Source organism: Microtus pennsylvanicus, chromosome 1 (assembly GCF_037038515.1).
Source record: "Microtus pennsylvanicus isolate mMicPen1 chromosome 1, mMicPen1.hap1, whole genome shotgun sequence".
In the NCBI taxonomy this organism is placed as follows: Eukaryota; Metazoa; Chordata; class Mammalia; order Rodentia; family Cricetidae; genus Microtus; species Microtus pennsylvanicus.
The window spans coordinates 46,272,979-46,300,770 of NC_134579.1; the positions used below are offsets into that span (position 1 = coordinate 46,272,979).

At 40.6% G+C, this 27,792-nt stretch overlaps 1 protein-coding gene across 6 annotated transcripts in view; it reads right to left on the reverse strand.

Annotated features, from left to right (window-relative positions):
• Positions 1–1,164: 1,164 nt before the first annotated feature.
• Positions 1,165–27,792, reverse strand: part of Atp6v1a (ATPase H+ transporting V1 subunit A) — a 51,275-nt gene continuing 24,647 nt past the window's right edge. For all 6 annotated transcript variants that reach the window (XM_075963193.1, XM_075963202.1, XM_075963212.1 and 3 more), the window contains 12 exons: positions 25,889–26,103; positions 25,518–25,655; positions 22,851–23,002; positions 20,242–20,404; positions 19,253–19,361; positions 16,451–16,573; positions 16,254–16,368; positions 14,327–14,390; positions 13,015–13,218; positions 6,902–6,996; positions 4,921–5,092; positions 1,165–3,417 (listed from right to left, as the gene is read on the reverse strand). In XM_075963193.1, the coding sequence (XP_075819308.1) occupies positions 3,325–3,417; positions 4,921–5,092; positions 6,902–6,996; positions 13,015–13,218; positions 14,327–14,390; positions 16,254–16,368; positions 16,451–16,573; positions 19,253–19,361; positions 20,242–20,404; positions 22,851–23,002; positions 25,518–25,655; positions 25,889–26,103 (1,643 nt within the window). In that variant the 3' untranslated portion in view covers positions 1,165–3,324. The remainder of the gene's footprint in view (positions 3,418–4,920; positions 5,093–6,901; positions 6,997–13,014; positions 13,219–14,326; positions 14,391–16,253; positions 16,369–16,450; positions 16,574–19,252; positions 19,362–20,241; positions 20,405–22,850; positions 23,003–25,517; positions 25,656–25,888; positions 26,104–27,792) is intronic.

Genomic DNA, 27,792 nt, shown 5'->3' on the forward strand with positions numbered 1-27,792 from the left:
ACACTCAACAAGAGATTTTTCTGTATTACATTAACTGATCTGGGCAGTACCTTCCAGTGTTGACCCAGGAATGAGGAAGCCCAAGGGAAAAAGATGTTTGCTTTTTTCCATGCAAGTAATCTATAAATTAAAACATTCACGTTATGCCGGCAAATTCATCTACTCTTCTGCTGCCACTGCCACTGTGGCTACCATTCTTCACTGACATCAGAATTCAGTCTCCGTGGCGTCTTGAGCAATCCTCTGGACCTTCATCAACAGACTATGATGCTAAGGCTGCAGCCTGTGGACTGGGCAGCTACCATATTCTAGGTATATCCAGTGTAAGACATTTTTAGGCTATCAGTGTGTATTTTATAAGCCAAGCCAGTAACCTCCCTTTACCTGTGTTCTGTTCCCCTGGAGAACCCTGACTAACACGCAAGTTGAGAGATACCTGTATTAGTGAAGCGCATTTCATGATGTGTCTGTGAGCCAATTCTAGAGATGGTTAGTATACCAACTAAGAGGGAAGGCCAGTCCTAAATGTGGTTGGTTGGCATCATCCAATAGGCAGGAGGAAGCCAGCTAGTGCAAACTCCTCTCTTCCTGAATGTCTGTACTGCCGCCATCACCCACAGATGCCGACTCCAGCTTCTCCAGCCTTTTCACATGGACTCTCAAGGAAACACCTCGGCAGTCAGCCTTGGCCTGGGGGTTGTTTCATCAGTCATTCTTGTACCGAGTACTGCTGAACAGGCAGATGGCCACTGTGACCATGCAAACCAATCTAGTCACTCCCACATATACACATCGAGATAACATATTGGAGAGCAACAATGGATGTTGGTAAATTGCTATATTAGGTCTAAAATTATTTACATTGCAAATTGCAAGACTTAGTTCAAATTGAACAAAAATGGAATGAGTTCCATGGATCACCTCTAATTTTGAAAAAACACTCACTTGGTCAGTGGTCAGAATGGGATAAGATTCTGTAAGCTGTACTTCCCACCTACCAAGTGATATGACTGTAGGCTACTGTGAATGCCACAATCCAAACTCATGATGCAGCAATCTATAAAGTGAAACATTTTCGAAAGGACATATTGTAACACTAAGTCAAAATATAAGGTGGAATGTTTTCTAAGAGATCTTGTGCTCCCCCAAAAAAGGAAAGTAAAGTTAATTTAAATCCACTTTTTATTTTTCATAGACTTTAATAATTATACATTACTCTTGACATAAAGACAGTGAAATCTTAAGGATAAGGAGACAATTTATATAGCCTCTTCTATTTGTTGTTCAGGATGGAAGTTTCCAAAGGGTGTAGGTGTGAGATTTAACACTGGAAAAATATTATGAAACTTGTTTAACTGGCTGCACTCAGGACCAGGCACAGCACAATAAATAGAACTGCATAATCTTTTAAAAAGATCGCTGTATTTTAACCTAGCCTTACTAAAGAAACACTATCAGTGAACAATTCAAAACTCTACAATGTGGATAAAAGGAAAGTTACAGTGGAAATCTGAGCAACATTTCTCTAGTTTCTTTGCACTCATACATCAACATTCTTAAAAGGAGGATAATGCACATGGCAAATCCAGGACAACAAAGCCAAACTTGGTCAAGTAGTTTCTTTGGATCATTCACTCTGGTCACAAGCCTAGTTTGCTGGTAGGTGTAAATAGAAAGGTTTTGAGATCTTTTTCATTTCCAATAGTCAGGGTCTCTGGATATGAAGTCACATTGGAAGCAAACTGATTAAGCAGCACCATTAATCCACATGTCAACAAGTCATTGCATAATCGGTATCTGTCACCATAGTTTAACAGTCTTTAAAACATTGCATGGAAAAAGACCCTTCCTGAACAGCAGTCCACTGTGTAAAGACATGCACTATGCAAGGATTTACACATTATGTACGTCTATCCAAAAGACCAAAAGAAATGTACCACCTAATAATTTAAATAACATACTCAGGCTTAAAATAAATACTTTGTTATTACACTTGTGTACTTGAGAGTGTCAGACATATTGAGTACCCTTCCCCCTCTTGAAGAGGAAGCATGGTGCTAGCAATATCAGCCAGAGAGTGAACAGGGGCTAGCTCTCCAAGTTCTCAGAAATGTGCCTCATTGTGCAAACATGGAAACTATTATTGAAACATACTGAAACAGTGAGACAGAATTGATTTTTTTTCTCTTTTTTATGACCCAGTTTTTGTTACCAGTTAAATACAAGAATAATTCATCTAGTCACAGAATGGAAACTATCATGCTGCTATGACCACAGATACGTTGAGAAGCTCTCTGAGCAGTGAATAAAAAACATATAAAAGTAATATTTCTGCAATTGGTAGACTCACTGTTTTCAGAATTTCAACAAGCAAACAAACACGACACATGTACCTTGTAAGAATAATGCCACTCTGGCCCCAAGAATCACTACAGCACAGCTGTTCTTACAGGGGCAAACGCCTGTAACCACTATTATGTTTCTTTGTGGCATTCCACTTCCCACTGCCACTCTGAGAAGCTTGTCCACCTAAGTTTGAGGAAAAGAACAGCTATGATGTGGATCATATTTTCAATGATTTTTAAATTGTACTTAAAAAAAGATTCTTAATAATTGAGTATATAAAAGTCCTTGATATTGAATTTCTCTTAGTGAAATAAAATATACTTTAACAAGATGATGTTAATTTAAGTCTGACCACCTGACTCTATTTCTCTTTCTGTCACATTTTCAGAGGGAACTGAATTATCTGTTAAGCTCAGCCTTGCAAATGCCTGTTATAAAGACAAAACAGTTCCCAAGTACCCCATAAACACTCCTGATTGGTAATGGGGGAAGCTATGTATAATTGGAACATTAATCTTTTATGTTTTTAAATGGAAATATTTCTTACAAAACGGTTACACAATAAAACACAGAGCTGCAAGCGGTCTGGCCACAAACGCTGAGCCGTTCCCTAAGTACCCATCCACGGGTACCGAGATCTGGCCTTCCACTCCCAGTAGAGTCCATGAGCGGTCCTGTTTACACTTTAGTGGAGATGAGGGAAGGGGTGGCCACCTTACAGACACATTTACAGTAGCGCAGCCATTGTGTGCCACGAGAACGCATTCACCAGTTCAGATAAAGGTCAGGGAGCCCCTTCAAACACTGGCACATAGGAATGTTTGTTTTGTAAGACCTACCAAAGAAACAGCAAGACAAATGAGAACACACAGAGGCACTAGTCTCAAAGCTGCACAATATGGAAGCAAAGGATTTGAGATGAAAAATTCAGGAAAATATACACATAGCTTGCTGAGACAGAGGAGAGAGATCACAGTTCTAATCTTCGAGGCTACGGAATGCATTCTGCATGTCTTCAAGAAGTTGTGCGTAGTCCGCCTTGATCTTTGCCTCACCATCTTTCACTGGATCCTGAAAAAGAAAATAATGCAAATTCAATTTACCTATGGGAAACAATTTTCTTTTTCTTTCTTTCTTTTCTTTTCTTCTTCTTTTTTTTTTCCGAGACAGGGTTTCTCTGTGGTTTTGGAGCCTGCCCTGGAACTAGCTCTTCTAGACCAGGCTGGTCTCAAACTCACAGAAATCTGCCTGCCCCTGCCTCCCAAGTAGGGAAACAATTTTCAAGATGTAATTCATATGGAATACCAGGTCAGGTTGAGGTACACTGGTGAATCACAGGTAGGAGTCAAAACTACCCCATTTTTCTTTTACAGTGGAAATGTGCAAATGGACTAAAATAAAACAAAACCGATTATTTCAGTTTTGAATTTTGCCTGCTGCTCAAACCTCAGCAGCGTGTCCATCAGTGGAAATCCTGTAGCATCACACATAAGCGGGTGTGTGCACACAACAACTGGGAGTTAACTCAGTGGATTTCCTGTGGAAGGCTGGAGCATCACAGTAAGTCAGTACAGCACATCTAACTCAATCCAGGTCATCAGGCTTAGGAGCAAGTACCATTACCCACTAGGCCATTTTGTGGCCTCCAGGTCTGTGTTTCTGTAGTATAAATATATCCAGAGCATCATTTTCAATGGGTGAGTAATAAATATGCTTAATATCATGACTTAGAAATAATGTGATGTAATCCAATTCATCAACTACTTATAAAAACACTCATATATGTGGGTTTCCACTGGAAAGTTCACTGAACTGGTTAAGCTTTGCTATGAGAACGTGGAATCTAGGTGAGATAATAGATACTTTAGTAAATTAACTCCATCTAGCCTGGAAGTCACTCTAAACTGCCTAGTCGCTAAGACAGGGAGAAAAGGCATTAGATTTATTTTAGACATGATACACTATTATGTTTTAAATGTGTGTGGTGTGCCTGAGTATATATTGGTATGTACCTTCCTCCATCATTGGTACATCATTTGTGTGCCAGAGCCCTTAGGGGTCACGAAAGATGCCACATCCTCAGAGTTTCACGAGTGTGATATACCACGTGGTGCTGGGGAGCAAACCCAGGCCCTCTTCAAGAGCAGTCAGTGCTCTTGACTGGTGATCCAACTCACCAGCACTACAACCTTTACCACTGGGATTCCATTACTTGGAAGACTGTTTTGGTTTTATACAACCTAAGCATTGTAAAATGAAAAATGCAAATTTCAGGAACTTAGAGATAGCCCAGCAGTTAAAGACTTGCTGTTTTTCCAGGAGCCAAGTTTAGTTCCCAGCACCCACACTGTGCACATGCACGAGCTCCAGGTAATCCAACACCTACTTATGGCTTCCACAGGTACCTGCACACATGCAGCACATAGATGTAAAGTGAAGTAAACCTTAAAAAAGAAAAACGCAAATTTCATATCTCAGGTTTGGAACTCAAATAGGGCAGGAAGGAAAAGTGAGGGAGGGAAGAAGGAAGGTTGGCTTCTCTCTAACAAAGGCTACAGCAGAAAGAAACTGTACCTTAAATTTCATGGAGGAAAGTTTATAGAGGATCTCCCCCATGTGCTCACGGATAATGGACCATGTGATTTTATTGTCACTCTGGGCAGTGGTCTCAACAGCTCTACGGGCCATGTCATAAAAGGAAATCATGTTGGACAGCATCCCCACTGTCTTATAGAATGGACAGAACCTGGGGAAAATGAACAACAGGGCAGTTAGCAAAACCAACCTACAAAGCAAACTCACACTTTTATCAAATGAAACTCTACGAATTACCAGTCATTGGTGTCTTTACACATATATTCTGCCTCTAACTATTAAACAGAACACAGTGAAGCAGCACAGCCACACTCTAATGGCTTGTCACAGTCTGTTTTGGTACAAGCAGTTAAATGTGTGACTCGAGTGGTAAAGCAACTGAGTTGTCAAGACTCCCTGTGATCAGAGATGAGGTTTAATGAGAAACAGAAAAGCAGAGAATTGCAAAGTTCTGAAGTTACGCTGTCTCCTCCCACCCCGTTCTCTTTTCACTGTGCTGAACTGAGAGTCTTGGGTATGCCAAGTAAGCTACCCCCAACCTTCAGTGCCCTTTAGTATATCCAGTTTTTTCTACATATACCTTTACTTGTTTTTGTTTGTTTGTTTTTCGAGACAGGGTTTCTCTGTAGCTTTGGGGCCTGTCCTGGAACTAGCTCTTGTAGAACAGGCTGGCCTCGAACTCACAGAGATCCGCCTGCCTCTGCCTCCCGAGTGCTGGGATTAAAGATGTGTACCAGTACCACCTGGCCTATCTATACCTTTAAAAAGCATAGATACAAGGATGTGTGTGCACAGATACACACATGCACACACACACAAGCAAATGCTCAATTCCATGTATTTTAATACAGTCTTTCTGAAGAATTCTGCCCCTCTTTTCTTTATATGGTGGTTCATTCAGGACAGATCAGAGTTCTGATGCTAACTGACATACTGGCTTATTTTTTATGTTCACTCCATTCTGATCACTCCTACTTGTTCAGTTTTCACCTTTTCCAGGACAGAGTCTCTTCTGTCCACCACTGTGTGCACCACACTAGCTTCTGCAGGCCCTGACAGCACTCGCCTCATTATCAGGGGAGTAAGACATGGATGTGTGCTACTGTCCTTGGCTTTGTGTGCATTTGGAGGGCTTGGAATCAGGTACATTGAGCCACTTCCCTAGCTCTTTTTGGTCTTTCATAGAGTCAAATATGATTTAAGAGAGAGAAGGTTAGCTTAAGACACAAGGCTCAAATTCTCAATGTGGAAAAGAAACAGGCTGTCTAACCAAGAATAGCACTAGTAGAGAGTGAAAACAAGCAGGCACTGGGCAGGGGTGGGAGAAGGTAGGACGGGATCTCAACAAGATCTTCTGTAGCAAGAAGCTGGGGGTCCTGGGGAAATTAGACAGGGGTAGCACAAAATGAATACTTGGGCAAAGACAGGAGAAAGCAGCAGGAAAGAAAGATGAGGCAGGGGATGCTCCTCCAGGTCTGGCACAAAGCCATAACTCACTGTAATTATAGACATTTGTGTGCGTGAAAACAGCAGAATTTAACTAACAAGCAAACTGCGATGCATGGGCACATTAGATGTCTGCTATAAACATAGAGAACAAGCAATATACTGAGTCAGAATGTACATGTATGAGCAAGTTTTCAATGTGCAGGCGGCTTCTTTGCCAAAATAAAACATAAAGTCTTCAAATGTCTATAACTCCAAGATCTGACACCTTCACACATGCAGGTAAAACACCAATGCACATAAAACAAACAAAATACATTAAAAAAGAGGAAATTAGGCCTGGTGTGGTGGTACATACTTTTAAATCCCAGCACTCTGGAGATAGAGACAGTCAGATCTCTGAGAGATCTCTGAGAGGTCAGACTGTTCTACAGAGTGAGTTCCAGGACAGCCAGGGCTACACAAAGAAACCTTGTCTAAGGGAGAAGAGGGGAGGAAAATTAGCACAGCATACCTGTCGTAAGGAGTGTACCCATTTTGCTGTAGGAAGTCATCTTTGATAAGTTTTGCTACCTCCAGAGTGATTTTATCTGTCTCTGCTAAAGAAGCCTAGAAAACAAAAGGATACTTTAGGAAATTTCATCCCATTGGTGGGATCAATGACAACAAAATCAATTAGCAAGCAGGCACCAACACACACTTACTTATCACTAATAAATTCTTGATTTTTAACAGTGGTAAAACAGTACATGATATAAAATTAGCATCCAGAGTGACTCATGCCTATGATGTCCGTACTTGGCCAGCTAAAGCAGAGGACTGCAGTGAGTCCCATCCCTAGGCCGGATGGCAGACTGAGTTTCAGGCAGGTCTGAATTGCACTTCTCGAGGTTCTTCAGTAGTGCAAAGCACCATCACAGTCAAACAGTTGATCTTGTATACTTGAAACTCTAAGCCCACAGGGTGCCCTATTTCAGACAGCTGATAAAAGTAGAACCATACAGCCGGGCGGTGGTGGCACACGCCTTTAATCCCAGCACTCGGGAGGCAGAGGCAGGCAGATCTCTGTGAGTTCGAGGCCAGCCTGGTCTACAAGACGTAGAACCATACACTATTTGTGTATTTCATTTATAATGTCCTCATTCATCTATGTTGTATCTGTCTCTTGTTCACCAAGAGGTGGACACCTGAACCACTTTTACTCTTGGCCACATGGATAATACTCCTATGAACATGAGTATGCAAGATTTCTAATTTTTAAAAAATCATTATTTTATGTGTATGAGTGCTTTGCCTGCATGTATGTATGTGTGTTATGTGTGTGCCTGACTCCCAGGGGTTTAAAGCACTGATACCTTGGAACTGGAGTTATGGATCGTTATGAACGGATCTGAACCCTGCAAGAACAAGTGCTCTTAACAGTTGAGTCATCTCACTAGCACTGATTATTCTTTAAAAGCACCAATGTGGCCAGACGGTGGTGGTGCACGCCTTTAATCCCAGCACTCGGGAGGCAGAGGCAGGCGGATCTCTGTGAGTTCGAGGCCAGTCTGGTCAAGAGCTAGTTCCAGGACAGGAACCAAAAGCTACAGAGAAACCCTGTCTCGAAAATCCAAAAAAAATAAAAAATAAAAAAAATAAAGCACCAATGTGTATGTGTGTGCACTGTGTGTGCTGGGATTAAAGGCATGTGCCACACACCACCTCCTGGCCCCATACCCATTTTTTAAAAAGTACTTTTTTACATCCTACCTTGACTCTATTATTTGAATTCAGCTTTTAAGCTTGTTTGACAGAAATCTACAAAGTCCATAGAGTTGCTCTGTTAACATTACAGGACGTTTAGAACAATGATGGATAGTTAAGCATTTGCTTATCTGAGTGTTGCTTTCTTGGTAAGCAAGCTAAGTTACAGAGCTCTTCAACCTGTAAGTACCACTGCCCCAAATGTCCTGCTGTTAGCAACCACCTGGCCAGCCACAAGATAATACCATTTTTGCTGGGATCACTAACAGGAGGAAAAGGGGACAAATCCAGGAAGTTCCAGGCACTCTGGGTGATCAAATCTTTCAGAGCCTTCTTAAATAAACAAACAAACATATCTCTTTCATCTCTATTTCATTCTTCAACCATACTTAAATATTAAGCTTGGTATGTTTTTGTTTTAAATTATGAAATCACACACATTTTGTTTTGTGAAAATATTTCTCATTATTTAAAATTCTCTAGTGTTTCTGACTGCTAATTTTAAGACCTACCATGCTGTTCTAGGATACATAACCACTTCTTTCAACTCTGGCAATTTCATTCTGTGTGCACATCCTCTATTCTTTATATCTACCTTTGCCCTGGTAGAGGGGCCTGGACTTTCATCTACTTTCTACTACTATAAATCCTAAGGACTCAAGGCACCCGGCAAATTCTGTCTACAGTGGCCACTCCAAATGATATACCTACCAACAGTATACCAGTCCTGGAGCCCACACTACCTGACAAATGATATACCTACCAACAGTACACCAGTCCTGGAGCCCACACTACCTGACAAATGATATACCTACCAACAGTATAGCTGTCCTGGAGCCCACACTACCTGACAAATGATATACCTACCAACAGTATACCTGTCCTGGAGCCCACACTACCTGACAAATGATATACCTACCAACAGTATAGCTGTCCTGGAGCCCACACTACCTGACAAATGATATACCTACCAACAGTATACCAGTCCTGGAGCCCACACTACCTGACAAATGATATACCTACCAACAGTATACCAGTCCTGGAGCCCACACTACCTGACAAATGATATACCTACCAACAGTATAACAGTCCTGGAGCCCACACTACCTGACAAATGATATACCTACCAACAGTACACCCGTCCTGGAGCCCACACTACCTGACAAATGATATACCTACCAACAGTATACCAGTCCTGGAGCCCACACTACCTGACAAATGATATACCTACCAACAGTATACCAGTCCTGGAGCCCACACTACCTGACAAATGATATACCTACCAACAGTATACCCGTCCTGGAGCCCACACTATCTGACAACAACCAGCTGGACAATTCTTGTACTCAAACTAGTGTGGACTGGTATGTCATTGCTGTTTGAAGGATTGCCTACAGGTTTGTAATATTTCGGTTTTCTTTTCTCATCTGTCTGCTCTACCCTTTGGTTACAATTTAAAAAGTAGACCATCAATTTTATTTACTGAAAACTTCCTTTAAAACTTACTACATTTTATTTCATGTGTATGTTTGCCTGCATATATGTCTGTTGTACCAACATGTACCAGGTGTCCACAGAGGCCAGAAGAAAGTATCTGATTCCTCAATCAAGAGTTACACTTAGGAACGGCCATGCGAGTGCTGGGAACCTCCGAAAGAAGAGCAAGTGCTCTTAACCACTGAGTTCTCTCTCCAGCTCTACTGCTGTTGTTATGCTCAAAGAAAATCTAAGAAGTTCTTTCCTAATCCTAGATAACAAAAGGTTTTTTTAAGATTTCTTTTCTTTTCTTTTTTTTTTAAAGATTTATTTATTAATTATGTAAAGTATTCTGCCTGCATGTCTGCTGCAGGCCAGAAGAGGGCACCAGATCTCATTACAGATGGTTGTGAGCCATCTTGTAGTTGCTGGGAATTGAACTCAGGACCTCTGGAAGAGCAGTCAGTGCTCTTAACCTCTGGAGATGACAATTTTCTTATGTCATCCTTCAGGATTTCCATATTCAACTGAACACAGAGATAGTAAGCATTCACTCAAGATAGCCCTGTGTAGCCCTGGCAGTCCTGGAACTCACTCTGTAGATCAGGCTGGCCTCGAACTCAAGAGATCCGCCTGCCACTGATTCTTGAGTGCTGGGATTAAAGGCATGCACCACCACTGCCCAGGAAGCATTCTAGTCTTAATCTTGATTTAAAAAAGAAATGCATCTGAAATTTCTCCATTCTCTATTAAGTAAAACATTCCCCAATGTTTTAGTATATTCTTTGTATTTTCATTTATCTGTGTGTAGCATGTGACTGTGCACATGTACATGCCCATGTGGAAGCCAGAGGACATTGTGTTTCTTCCTCTATTACTCTCCCTTATTTTCTTGAGACAGGGTCTCTCATTAATTTAGAAGCTTGCCACTTTGGCTAGGTGAGCTAGCTGGTGAGCGTCTCAAATCTGTCTGTCGCAGCCCCTCAATGTCCGGGTTACAAGTGTGTGCAGCCATACTTGGTTTTTGCATGGGTGTTGGAAGTTGAACTTTAGTGCTCATGTTTGCACAGCATGTGCGTTTGCACAACACACACCCACTGAACTATCTCCCCGGCTTTTTTTCTCTTCACTTATTTTAGCTTTTATTCATGTGCATGTGTGTGAGCACATGTGCAGTTGTGTGTGTGTGTGACACATGCAGAGGTCAGAAGACGGCATGACAGGCAGTGGTGAGAGGCCCAGCATGGGCACTGGGACTGTACCCAAGTCCTCTGTGAGAGCAAGTGTTCTTAACCACCAGTACAGCCTTCCTGTCAACATTTTCTATTTAAGATAGGGTCTTGCTATATTGCCTGGGCTACTATCAAACTCCAGGGCTCAAATACCTTCTCTGTTCTGTGACCCCAGTGGCTGTAAAATAGAGGCACACATTAGCATGTAGAGCTTTGCATACTTCTTTTTACAGAGTTAAAAATTCTATTCCTTATGAACCTTCATCTGGCGAGGGATGGAGATAGAGACAGAGACCCACATTGGAGCACTGGACTAAGCTCTCAAAGCCCAGATGAGGTGCAGAAGGAGGGAGAACATGAGCAAGGAAGTCAGGACCGCGAGGGGTGTGTCCACCCACGGAGACCGTGGGACTGATCTAATGGGAGCTCACCAAGGCCAGCTGGACTGGGTCTGAACGAGCATGTGATCAAACTGGACTCTCTGAATGTGGCTGACAATGAGGGCTGACTGAGAAGCCAATGATAATGACACTGGATTTTGATCCTACTACATGTACTGGCTTTTTGGGAGCCTAGGCTGTTTGGATGCTCACCTTCCTAGACCTGGATGGAGTGGGGGGGGGGGAGCTTGGACTTCCCACAAGGCAGGGAACCCTGACTGCTCTTAGGACTGGAGAGCAAGAGGGAAGGGGAGTGGGGGAAGGAGGAGAGATATGGGAGGATGGGAGGAGGTGGAAATTTTAAATAAATAAATAAATTCTATTCCTTGTTTTTTAAGAGATTTCTAAATTTGTAATAGTAAACAAATATCTTTTTACTTATGGGTTGAGATATCATTTTCCTATTACATTATTTATACTGTTACGATACATTATGTTTTGTGTATGAATGTATATGTTTGTGCGTGTGTGTGTACGTGTGTGTACAATTTTGCATGTGTGCATGCGGAAGCCAGGGGCTGATATTGGGTGTCTCCCTCAATTGTTTTCCTCTTTAATTTTACTCTCACTGAATTTGAGATTTACCAGTAGAATGGTGGCCCAACAAGCCCCAGGGACCCTCCTGTCCCTGCCTCCGCAATGCTGGAATTGTAGGTACACACGTCACACCTGGCTTTTCCATGGGTGATGGGGATCTGAACTCAGTGCCTGTGATTTTTGCTCAGCAGGCACTTTACTGAGTCATCGCCCCTGTTCCTAATGATACGTTTTCTGTGCCACATTTGCTAAACGTTGCTTGTTTACGATGGGACTGTATTTGTAATGCCCTACTAGGTTTAAGAAGTGAATATTTAATATTTTTATCAATATTCATAAACAAAATGTTGTTCTCAAATTGTCTTTATCTGGCTTTGCAGGCCTATTTCTTGCTCCTTTGAGAGGATCACAATACTCTGTAAATACTAGATGTGTAATATAAGCTATAGATGTTAGCTATCTAATAATATTATCCTTTGTTATAAAAATTAGAAGGCTATTTTAACAATACAATATAAATAACAGGCCTTCGCATAGTGGCACACACCATTAATCCCAGTACTTAGGAGGTAGAGACATAAGGATTATGGGTGTGAAGCTCACCTGAGCTACATAGGAATAATCTATCTAAAGAGTGGGGAGGAATAAGTCCGGGTTAGTCCTGTGTATAACCTGAGAAATCATTCACATGTGAGATTTAATGACTACGTGTACTTACAATATCTTCCTTTGGAATATCTAGATATAGGCTATAGAATATAAGTCACTTATTGAAGGTCACATTGGTAATTATTAGAGGAACTAGAATCTGATCCTATTCCCAGTTCTAGTGCTCCTACAAAAATGATGTTAACTGGCCCTAATTTTATATCGAATTTGATTGGTGATGGGTGTCTTGTTTTCACCTGTCATGAACCCAGAACCATGCTAAATGCTATATGGAATTTTAAAGGTTTAATTAGTTTAAAAGGTACTTCACATTTAAAATTTTTGCTTGTTTAGAGACATGATCTCATACTCACAGCCCACAATAACCTGGAACTTACTCAGTAGAGCAAACTGGCCTCATAATTGTGGCACTCTCCCTACCTCAGGCTCTGAGCACCGAGATTAGCCAGGAGCCATTAGTACCAGCCAGGCAAGCACTTGCATACCTAAGTGTCAGCAACCCCAGTGCAGCTCCCGTTCTAACTCACCTTCCCCACAAGCTGTACAATTTCTGCCAGGTCCTCTTCTTCCTGCAGAATCTCCTTAGCTTTGGTCCTCAGAGGAACAAACTCTGTGAAGTGTTTGTCATAGTACTCGTCCAAGGCACGCATGTACTTGCTGTAGCTGATGAGCCAGTTCACGGAGGGGAAGTGCTTGCGTTGAGCTAGTTTTTTATCTAAGCCCCAGAACACCTGATTTAAAAAAAGGAAAATTAACTTTTCTTTTACAAAGTGTCTCCAATAAGCACCTTTTAACTCCTGAGCCAATTACATATAATATTAGCATATATAAATATAATATTCATATGTGCGAATATGAATATAAATATACAAATAAAATGTGCACAAACCAAACTTAACTAAAAGACACATTTCTCCATTTTCCAGGTGGGTAATATCTACAAATCAAGCCTATCGCAATTTCCTTAAAACTACATCAAATCTGATAGTAAAAAGAAGATGGGTGCAATTAAAGATTATTAGAATAGCAGAAGAACAAGAAAGGCTGATTGAGATGGAACAGACATTTACCTTGAATAAAATTCTTAAAATGTTCTGATGAATTTAAGTCCCTATCATAGTGAGTCAATTAAATAATATTTGACATTCATTTTTGAGGCCAAATTCTCAGATACTTTATGGACTGATAACTTTGTTCCAATTCCCCCAAACAATTTAAAATCCAAAATTTAGCAAATATTAAATACTTTATAATTATAGAACTAGTCTCTATTGTTTCACCTGATACTGCCAGAAACGGAGAAAGATTTTTCCTACATAAAGATGTACTCACAAACATATTAACATTGTTTTACTATAGCTCTGATTCACAGACAGCTTTTATTTTAGGCTGCTTTAATGACTAGCTATCCAGTAAAATTTATGCCTTGACTCAAGTAAACAACCATCTAGGCAGAAACCACATTTTCCAAGCTTGCTCGCCAGATGTAGAAGACTACTAGACTAGGTAACGGCAGAGCAATGAGAACGGAGTCGGTTGAAGATGCCCATTTTCTGATGGGTCCATCTGCCTCCGACTATACTGTGATATAGTATAGTCTTTGGGCCTACTTAGTTCTCTAGTTAGAGAAAACTTTGCTACCTGGATGCATTTCCAGACTTCTGTTGTTTATTATAGACTGTTAAGAACTAAGAAAAAACAAAATGTAATAAACTTTCACAATATTAAGGATGTTATTAAAACATTTTATTGCTACCAATTCTTTAGTGACTAAATTAAATATCTGCTGATCACTTAGTTAAATTACAGCTGCAGTATGGCAGAGGGGGAAAGACATACCTGAACAATACCCAGAGTAGCAGATGTGACTGGATCAGAAAAATCACCACCAGGCGGAGAAACTCTAGATTAAAAACAAAATACAATCATTAGAAATGTTTATGACTGGGCGATGGTGGCATGCCCTTGTAATCCCAGCACTCAGGGGCAGAGGCAAAAAGAGCTCTGTGAGTTCGAGGCCAGCCTGGTTTACAGTGAGTTCCGGGACAGCCTGGGCTGTTATATAGAGAAATTCTATTTTGAAACCCTCCATCAAATGTTCATGAAAAATATATATTTGAAAATTAGACAAAGACATTGAAACATTTATAAAAATGATATATGAACATCAACCTTTTTGGTTTGCTTGTTCTGCTTTGTTGAAACAGGGTTTCTCTGTTCAGCCTTCCCTGTCCTAAAACTAACTCTGTAGACTGGGCTGGGCTTAAACTCAGAAATCTGCCTGCCTCTGCCTCCCAGTCCTGGGATTAAAGGCGTGTGCCATACGACCTGGCAGAACACCAACTTTTTTAAAAAGTTTGTTTTTGTTGCTAGAAATGGAATCTAAAGCTTCACGCCTAAGCATGTAAGCAAGATGCACATTATACCCAAGCTTTGTTTTAAAAAAAGACAAACAGGCAAAAAAAAAAAACCATGAACAGTTTTTGTGAATGCAGATTTGCAGAGGGGGGTGTATGTGTAGCATGTGTACCAGGGAACACACACAGGGGACAACCCTGCGTTCAGTCTTTGCCTTCTCCCTTGCTTGAGACCGTTTTTGTTTGCCATTGTATATACCATCTTAAAGGTTTCTGGTGATTCTCCTCTCTCTGCCTCCCATATTGCTATAGGGGTGACGGGATTAAAGCTTCCTACTAGCCAGGCATAGTGGTGCACACCTTTAATCTCAGCATTTGGGAGGCAGAAATAGGCGGAATTTGAGGCCAGCCTGGTCTAAGTCAGAGCTACACAAAGAAACCCTGTCTTGAAAAAACAAATGAACAAAAGAGCACCCTATTACACCCTGTTTTAAGTGGGCTCTGGGAAGTCAATGTGGTAAACATTTAGCCCAGTGAGCCACTCCCCAGTTCCCAGCATTAATGTTTGCATATGTATAAAACATTAGAAGTAAATGGAAAGATCTGTTGAAAATAAGAATGACAATCATCGAATATCATCTAGTATGAGAAATAAGACAGTCATTTATTGTAATTAATTTTATATTCTAATCAACAAGATGAAATAGTAAAGTCTGAGAACAAAGTATGGCTTTATGTGGTAATCATAAATCTGTATTTTGTCTTTAGCATGATATAACTTCATCCTAACATGTCTGCAATTTTTAAAGTTACTCCTAGGATATACTAAATGAGGGAAGTCACACCAATGACCCAAAGGTACAGAGTCGTTGTAAAGAGCTCGTGAATCTACACTCCCAGAGGAAGGTAAACATACTCTCCTCCCTTGCCTGGCTCCTGTGGGCGCAGCTAGGTGTGTACGTTCAGCCCAGTGGATAACTGCAGCCATTGTTTCTTGGGAGCCACCCACCTTCATTTTTGAGATAGTCTCCCACTGGGCCTGGCCAGCAAACTCCAGGGGTCTACCTGTTTCCACTCCCTACCCCATTTTGGGATTTGAAGGACATGCTGATATGCCTAGCTTTTTTTCCTTTTTAATGTAGCTTCTCAGGCTCAGCCTCAGGTTCGCATGCTGATGTAGTCAACACTTTCCTGACTGATCAATTGTCCTAGCCCCTCTCTTTAAAATAAACTTCCTTTTCTTTAGAGAAGTAAACAGCATAAGCTGGGCATGGTGGTACATGTCTGCATCCTAGAACTTGGTAGGCAAAGATAAGACATCTAGTTCCAGGCCACCCTGGGCTACTAGTAAGCCCATGTCTCCACTGAAAAAATAAACAAATAAAGAAACAAACAGTTTGGCTGCTTACGCTCCTACAATGCTGACACTTCCTTCTCTTTCAGGGTTCCCGAGACATTTCACTCTGCCTGCTCGTTCGTAGAAAGAGGCAAGCCGGGCACCAAGATATGCAGGATAGCCACTATCTGAAAGACAAAAGGGGAAGTTTAAAAGGGAGTTCTAAGCTAGCCCCTAAAATTCTACCGGTGACAACAACATGAGACTTACCTGCAGGCATCTCTGCTAAGCGACCAGAGATCTCTCTGAGGGCCTCGGCCCATCTAGAGGTAGAGTCGGCCATCATACTGACGTGGTAGCCCATGTCGCGGAAATATTCTGATAGTGTAATTCCTAAATTGAGAAGAAGATGTTGAGTTACCCTGCCAGAATACAAACAAGTGACTGTTTTGTCCCTAAGAACTTTAAAACAGTGGGCGTATTAAATATCTGGTTAGCCATTTCCAAGTTTGTTCTTCTAGACATACAGCTTAGCCACATTTCAAAGCATCTTCTCCATTTAGCTAATACCATGTAACAGACCTCAATCTAACAGAATGTTATTAAAAGTTCTGTTCCACAGACAGGCAGGTTATGTATTTTTCTAAACTTGCCAAAGCCCTCAGAACATGTGCTAAAGATCAAGGGGTCACTTTTGGCCCAGACTTCAGCACAGAATGAGAAGGGGTACCCCAGCCACTAGAAACAGCATCTACTATGGTGAATAACTGTAATTTGAGGACTTTTTGGTGCCACAGCCAACCCTTCTCTACACAGTCTAGAAACCAGGAAAAGGATTTATGCCCCGCTCTAACTGCAATAAATTTCCAAGCCCGGCTTGTCTGCACCACACATCAGTCACACCTATTTAACTAAGCTTGCCGACACAAGGAATACCACAAGTCTCCAAATCCCTCATGCGTAGACGCAACCCTGACTTATAAAGTAAGATACAAAGAAGTTTCTGGATTTTTGCTGTTATTTGTCTTAGCCAAAACTTTCCAATTCTAATCTATTAAGATGGAATAAAGCCTAACCTATATATTTACATATATTAAGAAAATAAAATACATATAAATGATTTCCAAAAATATATACTACATGCAACTCTAAGGTAACAGAAATGTACAGCTATGGATATATTGTCAGTGTTTCCAAACCTAATGCATTTGTTTTAGCAAGAAATGCTACCCCCCAAAACCCAAAAATCAAACCAAACCAAAAAAGCTCAAATAACCAAAGAGAAAACATTGCTGCAAATCAACACTTACTATGTACCACAGTGTACCAGTCAGAATAAAAGCACTAAGCACAATACAAAATAGTTTCAGAAACAAGTCTTTAAGAAATGTTACTTATTAATATTTAGGCTTAAAAACACATCAGCTATCCAACCTAATGTTTAGAACAGAGTTTTTATATAAACACAGATGTGTTTTAGGTCTGTGATGAAATGTCAGCAACACTTATATGTTTATATTAGATACTTCTAGAAAAGATAAACAGACACAAGTAATGAAGGCCTCTCTCATGACCTACATATGGATTCACTGCCTTCAAAGAAAAACCAAAAATAAAACAACCAACAACTCAGACAAAATCCAAAGGGTGAAGCTGGGGATAGCATGAGGTAAAGGGGTTTGGACTCTTGCAAGGGGTGGGATGTCAAAAAAAAAAAAACTATTTTAGATTTAGAAAAAAATCAGTATCTTCATTGATCAAAAAGCTTTCATACATCAATATGAAAGATAACATCCAAATGGAAAACTGACAGCAGGCAGAGATTTTACATGGGTAACATACATGGGACAAGAGGTTAGTTCACGTTACATTACAGACTGACTAGGGTGTAATAAAGCAACAGTTGGTAAAATGTCAATCATCATGTCCAAGATCAAAAACACTGATAACAGCTTAAGCTGGAGAGGTTGTGGGGTTAAGGGAACACTCCTGCATTGCTGGTGGGAGTATAAACTTGTACAGCCGCTTTGGGAATCGGTATGGCGATTTCTCAGAAAATTAGGAAACAACCTACCTCAAGACCCAGCAATACCACTTTTGGGTATATATCCAAAGGATGCTCAATCATACCACAGGGACATTGCTCAACTATGATCACAGCAGCATTATTTGTAATAGCCAGTACCCGGAAACAAACTAAATACTTCTTGACCAAAGAATGGATAAGGAAAACGTGGTACATTTACACAATGGAGTACTACACAGTGGAAAAAATAATAATAACATCTTGAAATTTTCAGGCAAATGGATGGATCTAGAAAACGTCATATTGGGTGAGGTAACCCAGACCCAGAAAGACAAATGTCATATGTATTCACTCATAAGTGACTTTTAGACATAAAGCAAAGAAAAACCAGCCTACAGGCCATAACCCCAGAGAAACTAGACAGCAAAGAGGACCCTAAGAGAGACATACATGGATCTAAATAGGAAGGAGAAAAAGACAAGGTCTCCTGAGTAAACTGAGAGCACAAGGCCCTGGATGTGCTAAACAACAGCAAAAGGTGGGGTGGGGGTGCAGGGGAGAGCAGGGGGTAAAGAAGATGATGATGCCACCCAGGTCAGTAGGGAAGGCTAGGAAGAAGAGGGGGAAAGGAAGACAACAATGCCATCCGGGTTACAACCATCGTACAACCATCTTATGTCTGGAGAGATGGCTTACTCAAAGATTAGGAACTTGCACTGCCGTTGCAGAAGACCTGAGTTCTGCCCACAGGACTTAGCTGGGTAGCTCACAACTGCCAGTAACTCTAGTTCTAGGGAATCTCACACTTTTCCTCTGTCCTCCGAGCATAAACACACATGTGATACATACACATAAAAATCTTAAAAAATTTTTTATACTCACTTATTTTCATGATACATATAGTAAATAATTTAGACATTAAAAGCTAGCAAAATGATTAGATGGGAGTTTTCTAGGATGAAGTTGTAAAAAAAAGCAAAGGAAAAAAATGGGTGCTAGTGTTTTAAATGAGCTCTTAAGTTCTTTTATTCCAGCTCCTAACTCACCAGTGTAAATAGAGGCTTCTCTTGCAGCTACAGGCATATTGGAGGTGTTGGCCACCAGTGCTGTCCTCTTCATGATTGACTCTACTTTACCATCAACTTCCATAGTGAGCTGAGGGTATGAAATCCATTAGTGATCCCCCAGTTTCTAAGTATAACATTTCAACATTCCAATCCCCCCCCCCTTTAAAAAGTTATAACTTGTTCATGTTTAATCCTTTCAGTCAGAATTCCCAAAGAACATCCCCCATCATGCCAACCCTCTTCCCTGGCCCACAGTGCTGTTTGAGAAATGGACAATTACAAGTGAACAAAGGAAATCCATTACTTCGTGAAAAAGGAAATGTTACCACAGTAACCTAGATCACAAAGCCCATGTAAAGCTTAGACAATTAAATGTTTGGTTTCTTTTTTAGACACTGTCTCACGTAGTCCAGGCTAACCCTGAACTACTGACCCTCTTGGCTCTGCCTCCCAAAGTGCAGGAATTACAAGTATGTGCCACCAAACCCAGCTAAATATAAATGCCTTATTGTTTTATCCTTCTTATCTTTCTCTCATGTGAGAAGATGAGAAACTTTTTTTAGGTGTTTAACTCCAAAGAATTCATTTCCTTTTTTTTTAAATATACAAATTAGTCACGAATATTAATTTAAAATTCTTCAAAAACATCTTGAAAACTGAAAGCACTGTTCTTTACCCAGCATAAAACTATTAATTGCCGGGGGCTGGAGAGATGGCTCAGAGGCTAAGAGCACTGACTGCTCTTCCAGAGGCCCTGAGTTCAATTCCCAGCAACCACATGGTGGCTCATAGCCATCTATAATGGGATCTGGTGCCCTCTTCTGGCATGCAAGCATACATGGAAGGACTGGACTGCTGTATACATAATAAATAAATAAATCTTTAAAAAAAAAACTATTAATTGCCAATGACAGCTGATGAGCCATTATTTTCTCTAGTGGATTATTTGAAGTTTTCTACAGACAGACCTCAGGGAAGTCCCGCAGAACTTCGGACATCTCGTTTCCTCTTTCACCACATCCTACATAGATGATCACGTCGCTGTTGGAGTACTTGGACAGAGACTGTGAAATCACTGTCTTTCCACAGCCAAAAGCACCTGGGATAGCAGTAGTTCCTCCCTGAACACACCTAAAAGACAACAACAACAACAACAAAGAGATGGACGTGGTAGGTCACGCCTGTAGCCCCAGCATTTGGAAGGCTGAGGTAGTAGGTGACCCATGACTGGAGGCTAGCTTGATTCACACATCGTTCAGAGTGAGACACTGTCTCAAAAACAACAGGGTAGCAAATTAACAAATATTTTATCATGGCTAAACATCTCTATCATTTACAGTAGATGGAAAGTGAAAATGTATTCTATAAGGCGCCCGAGGAAGAGCTATATGAAAACAGCAAGGTAACAAAATAGCACTGATGACATTCATGCTTATACAAGTCACATAAAGGCAACATGAGGATTAAAACTATAAATAATATTTGCAGCATATTTCCTGAGGGGGTAGAAAGGCCTAGGAAATTTGTATCTTACAATAAAGTTAATATAGTCAGAAGAAATAATAAGGTCATCCTAAAAGAGGTATGATATGGATGAGAAAAAGCCTAAGAAATACTGAAGCATACAGGAGTTGTGAGCAGGTGAGAGCCGGGGTTTCATGGTAAGGCAATAAATACTCAAAGTCGTGAGAAATTAAAAATACTGAACTTCTTTCCTATTTTTTTTTTTGGTGTGTGTTTTTTTGGATAGTGTTTCTCTGTATAGCTCTAGCTGTACTAGAACTCTATAGACCAGGCTGGCCTATAACTCACAGAGATCTGTTTGCCACTGCCTCCCTGAGTGCTGAGATTAAAGACACGTGCCACCACCCCAAGCTTGAAATTTCTTAACTTGATCAAGTGTGGGAACAATGATGACACGAGTGAGATCAGTTCACGGGAACAGCAATGCTAAGGGCAGGAAGGAACTGCACAGGTGAGGTGAGTGGTGGTACCCAGTGTTTTCTTTCCAATTTGGCATGAAGATGCAGGGAAAGTAGTCAACAGAACAGGATAAACACAGTAAAGCACACCTTTTCTTCCTCTTCCCTTCCTTTCTTTTTCACTAAATTGGATACTTATACAAAAAGGCAGAAGAGGGAGAGGTCCTTGGGGAGCCAAGAGATGTGATCAACTCCAAAAGGGGAAAGGAGGAAGATACAGACAGGAATGCGCACTAAGGGCTCATGGTGGGAAACAGAAGGAGCCACAGTGAAGGAGGAAGGGGAAGGAGGAGGAATGGAGTTGAATACTTGAAAAGCTGCTGAGAGCAGCAGAGGACCACAAGCAGGGACAGAAGGACTGCCGCACAGCAGAGTGTGCAGAAATCCATTACTACGGATCATCTGGTCTCTCTCAGTGTCTGTGCAAAGCACAAGGAACAGTGGACTGACTCATAGCTGGATTACTCTAGGTGAGTCTGACAGAATACACAGCTTTTCTACACTACTAGGAACTACTAATAAAAATCAGTCTGTGGAGTCTAATCTGAATAATGAAGGATATGGAGTCAGGAAGAAACGACTAGAAAGAGTCAGAGGACAGAGCTCATCATGGGAAAGTAATAGTAAGAGTGTCGAGAGGGCTGGGGACTTGGGTCCGTGGCAGAGTGCCTGCTCAGTCACCGTGATTACCACTATTTTAAAAATAAGTTTAGTGATGTGAGGTTGAGGGAGAACCCAGTCTTTTCTGGAAACTAAATGGTGAAGGTATTGTAAAGAGCACAGCAGAATACAGAGAAGCCTCATATCTAGCAAAGGAAACAGAAAAAGAGCACACTATACATTACTACTGTTAGCAGCATACAGAGCCCATTTGATTTTAGAAATTAACAATCAATAGAAAGCCAATCTATTAATTCTAGGAAGGATAGTTATACACTTTGCCAGAGTCTTCAGGAAATTTTATTTTTCAGTAAGTTTTTAAAAATAATGCTATTTGTGACTGTGGAGTCTTAAGTATTGGCAAGAGAGGTACCTAATTCACCATTGTTACCCTGGCCTAGATAAAACCTATCATATATCAAATACAGAGAACTCATTTCTGCAATGATTTTGAAAAGACAGTTACATACAGTAAGTATTTGAGGGCAAATGGGAGAACATATCTGATGTGGGAAGGTCATTTGTCAATCTGTTGTTTCATTGGTTAATCAATAAAGAAAACTGCTTGATCTGATAGGTCAGAAAATTAGGTAGGTGGAGTAGACAGAACAGAATGCTGGGAAGAAGGGAAGTGAGCTCAGATGCCATGCCTCTCCTCTCCAGGGCAGACGCGATGAAGCTCCAGCCCAAGATGGACGTACACTAGAATCCTTTCTGGTAAGCTATTGCCTCATGGTGCTGCTACACAGATTATTAGAAATGGGTTAGCCGAGATGTGAGAGTTAGCCAAGAAGAGGCTGAAACTAATGAGCCAGGCAGTGTTTAAAAGAATACAGTTTCCGTGTTATTATTTTGCGGCATAAGCTAGCCAGGTGGCCGGGAGCCGGGTGGCAGGAACGCAGCCCGCTGCTCCTTTCTACACATATTAAACTTACGGAAAAAGGGCATCAAGAACTCTCTGGCCAGTAAGCAAAGGATGGTTGGCTGGTAGCTTTTCAGTGACAGGCCGAACCTGACGCACAGGCCATACTTGGACCATGCTAAACTTCTCCTTCACACCTTCAAATTCAAGCTCCAGGACGACATCCTGTAAAAAACGAAAACAGTCGAATTTTTTCTACTAAATCTGTGAACGGTTATCCCAAAACGTGAGCAGCCCCAGTTCCTCTTGTGGACAAGAAGGGAGATGCACACTTTCTATTATGTGTCTTACATACAGCCATGCTTTTTATCCTAGGTGTACTACTAGTTCATTGATTAATAAAAGAAGTGTGGTAAAAGGTTTTTGGAAAGGAGCACACGACACAGTAAGCAGCTACATAAATTGTAACTGCGAATAGCATTGGTTAATGAATAAAGCTGTTTTGGGCCTACTGCAGTGCAGAATAGGACAAGGTGAGAATTCCAAGCAGACAGAGGAGGAGAGAGTAGGCGGAGTCAGAGGGAAGCCATGGAGCCTCCTCAGGAGATAGATGCTGGGCATGGGATGGAACCTTACCAGGTAGGCCATAACCACGTGGCAATATACAGATTAATAGGAATGGTTAATTTAAGATAAAACAGCTATGGGTTCACCTTCTTATTTAGCTTCTCTAGGATCACGGATTACAGGCTCAATGTCCTTTATTTATGGTTAGAATCCACTTATGGATGGGGGAGGACCTTGGACTTCCCACAGGGCAGGGAACCCTGACTGCTCTCTGGACTGGAGAGGGAGGAGGAAGAGGATGGGAGGAGGGGGAGGGAAATGGGAGGAGGTAGAAATTTTTTAAGTAAAAATAAATAAATTAATTAATTAAAAAAAAGATGTAACAGCTAGCCAATTAGAAGCATGAGCTAATAGGCCAAGCAGTGTTGTAATAATACAGTTCCTGTGTGATTATTTTGGGTCTAGGTGGCCAGGAAACGAACAAGCAGCCTCCGCCTATAGCACACGTTTTTAATCCTAGCACTAGAGAGGCAGAAGCAGGCAGATCTCTGAGTTTGAGGCCAACCTGCTCTACAGAAAAAGTTCCAGAACATCTAGAGCTAGACAGAGAAACCCTATCTTGAAAAACCAAAAACCAAACCAAATCAACCCAAAATTTAATGTTAACTTTTATTAATATATTTAAAAAAGTGATAATATGATAGCATCTATGAACACTGAGACTGTTTCAATTATTCTCAAATAATTCCAAATTTCAGGAGAAACTTGTAGCTTGCTTAACACATGAAGGGTCTGTTCTACAGCAATTCCTCTACTGGGAATGAGCGAATCTCTTAAGCTAGGGAACAACTCCAGAAAGCTGTCTCAGAATACCAAACCAATGCATGTCCCTGTATACTGTAAAGCACACACTTATTTTTGGCAAGCAGTTTTTGAAAAACTGGTTATTTGCATTTTACTACGGGGTTATTAGATGTTATCGTGGTCTTCTCAATAAATTATCTTCAGATTCAAAGACTGCTGAGTCTATTGTATCTGACATTACATGACATAAATAAGATTAATAAACTAAGTCATATATGGTGCACTGGTGCAGGATATTTGATTGTGCTGTGAAACTCCAAGACAATGCTAACAAATGAACCTGGGATAAGAGGGTAGAGTCAGTGACTAGTTGACAAAAATAAGCCAGGGGGCCCAGGATATGGATAGATGGACACAGGAAGGAGGAGGAAGGGACTTCAGAGTTTCACAGTCTTTTGGGTTTGGGATGGTGTGGGGAGGTTCATCCTCTTGCTGGGTTGGCTGGTTGCTTTTTGGCTTCTCTGATTTAGCAGGTTTTCATCCCAACATCCCAAGTCCTTATTTGTTTTTTGCGGTGTGTGTGTGTGTGTGTGTGTGTGTGTGTGTATGTGTGTCGGTTTTTCAAGACAGAGTTTCTCTGTAGCTTTGAGGCCTGTCCTGGAACTTTCTCTGTAGACCAGGTTGGCTTTGAACTCACAGAGATCTGCCTGCCTCTGCTTCTGCTGGGATTAAAGGCGTGTGCCAACACCGCCTGTCTCAAGTCCTTATTTGTTGTAAAAAGAACAACTTAGATAAAACAATAGCCACTCTGGTTGCCTGGGGGGACCTGAAATCCCAACAGGCCTTGTGGGCAGTGGGGTAAGACTGTGGGCTGTGGAGCATAGAGAGTAGTTAAAATATCAGTAGGCTGAGGTGTGGTCGCTAAGCAGAAATTAAGCAACAGTGCACTTAAAGTAATAATTCACACAATCTATTACATAATTATGTCACTACTAATTGACAGTTAAAATCAAAGTTCATTCTAATCCTAATGAATATGAGATTTAGGCAAATCCATCAGTTAAAAAGATAGGAAAATGTCATACTTCTTTTATAAAAGGTACATTCTGTTTCTTGTATTCTCAAGTCCAGGTCAAAACAAAATCACTCTTAAAAATGTATACAGCTCAGTGGTAGAGTGATTACTTAGCATATGCAAGGCTCAATTTATTCACTACCATTATAAAAATAAGGAAAGTAAATGAATAAATAAACAAATAAAAAACCTTAAATTATTAGAAATATTTTAATGGTTTTAGGGAACAGAACTGCTGGTAACTGCCATATATAAACAAGTTGCTGTGCAGGACAAAACCCAAGTAGTACTTACAGAGGCGTCATAATGCCCAGGCGGTGCGATGTAAGTCACACTTCCTCTGTTGCGTGGGGGTAACATGATTTTGTGTTTGATGAGTGAGTTCTCATTGACAATACCGTAAATATCCCCACCAGTGATATGACTACCAACCTAAGGAACAAATGCATTCACTTTTTAATACTTGAATAAAATAAGTAGACTTACCCTAACTTTTGCATTTGCCTAACATAAATAAAGCATTAGTCTATGCACAATAAGTGCATTAAAAATTGGACAGTACATCCACGGTTTATACTTATGTAGACTAAGAGTATAAAATAGTTTACTAAATACACATTTCAGTCTTTCACCAACTTTAGGAATTCCTGGTTACACAGACATACCCGTAGATTTTTGCTGGGTGTAAACTCCCATTTGATATCTCTGCTAAGAGCAGACACATTTACTCCTCTGGGAATGTAGATACTTTGGGTCTGATTGCTGATATCTGACAGGGGTCTCTGAATACCATCAAAAATGGCTCCCATGATGCCAGGACCAAGCTCTACTGAGAGAGGCTTCCCAGTGCGGAGTACAGGGTCTCCAACAGAGACACCAGCTAGAAACAGCAGTTGAGGAAAATGTAAAACAGAGTTGGAAGATACTATTAACAGAAGTAACTATTTAAAAGGGGCATGGCATTTAAGGAGATAATATATAAGTTCCCAAGGTTTTCCAAAGATTTGATATTTCAGTAATATTTTACAGTGTCTAAGAACAAAAGATATACCTATGATCATATCCAAAGAGTTTAATAAGTGTGTATATCCTAACAACTGATATCAATGAAAGAATAATGAGTAAACTGGAAACAAAAAGAATTAATTTTGTTCCTAAATAACCACAATTCTATTTTTTTTCGTTTTTTTTTTTTTTAGTTTTTCCAGACAGGGTTTCTCTGTGGCTTTGGAGCCTGTCCCGGAACTAGCTCTGTAGACCAGGCTGGTCTCGAACTCACAGAGATCTGCCTGCCTCTGCCTCCCGAGTGCTGGGATTAAAAGCGTGCGCCACCATTGCCCAGCAACCACAATTCTAATGATGAGAAAGGTGTATGTATTTTTTGGATACTGTAGGACTTTCAGTAAGACTGGAAACCTACAACCTTGGATTTTAAGACTGGTGACCACCAAAAGCTCAGCCTTGTAAACATTCATGATGTCAGTGACAAGAATATAATGCAACCGAATACTGTAAGCAGCTAGTCATGTCTGATGAAGTATCTGAACGTTCCTGTGTGAGCCTCGGAACGTCCTGGGCACTGCTGAGTCTACCTACTGCAGTTTTCAGGTGCCTCTGCAGTTTAGGAGTCACAGGTTGAAGAAGAGAAGCAAAAGCATTTCCTTCCTGCTACACTGTGAACATACCACTGCAGAACAGCAGTCTTCTATAAAGAATAGTGATACTTAGACAAAAAATAAAAATTATAGGAGCTAAGGAGATAATTTAGAAAGCGAAGAGTCTAAAGTTGAGCACCGAAAGTGAATCGTCCTTGTTTTATAGCATTTGTTGACAGTACAACTAATAAAACTTTCACTGAGAATAATTTAGAAAAATCTCTCAAAAAATGGTTACACTGTAACATTTTTTTAAAAAGACTATAAATCATCAAATGTATACTATTGATTACAGAATCATGATAATCCTATATGCTGGAATTATATGTAGCTATAAAAAAGGAGTAAGAACATCTATGAATTATAGTAGAAGGGTCTCTAAAACATGTATTTTCATTATCAGTACCTGATATGAATTTTATTAAATCTATGAGTTCAAAGAATTGTAGGCCCTAACAAAGAATTTCTCAAAAAAGTATTCCTTTCTCTAGATCACATCATTAACATTTTTCCATGATCTCAGTTTTTAAAGTGCTTGCAATCATGAGGATCTGTATCCAATCTCTAGCATCCATGTTAAAAAGTACATTCAATCTCAGCTCGGATAGGCAGACTCAAATTCTTGGGGCTGGAGAGCCAGCAAGTCTAACCTACTTGGCAAGCTCCATGCAAAATGAGCTCTTGTCTCAAAAAAATGTTGGGTGGCACATGAGGTTACCTTCTGGTCTTCAGCCCATGTGTCCTCACACGCATGCGTACTGCACACACACGAACACACACGAGACTTCAATTCCTTCGTAGATGATTCTGTTTTACATCAGCACCAACTACTCCTACAGGGAAGCTAGCTATTTCCAAGCATGCTTGTTAGAAGAGCAAGAAAACCAAATCTGCTTAAAACCCCAAGGACTTAA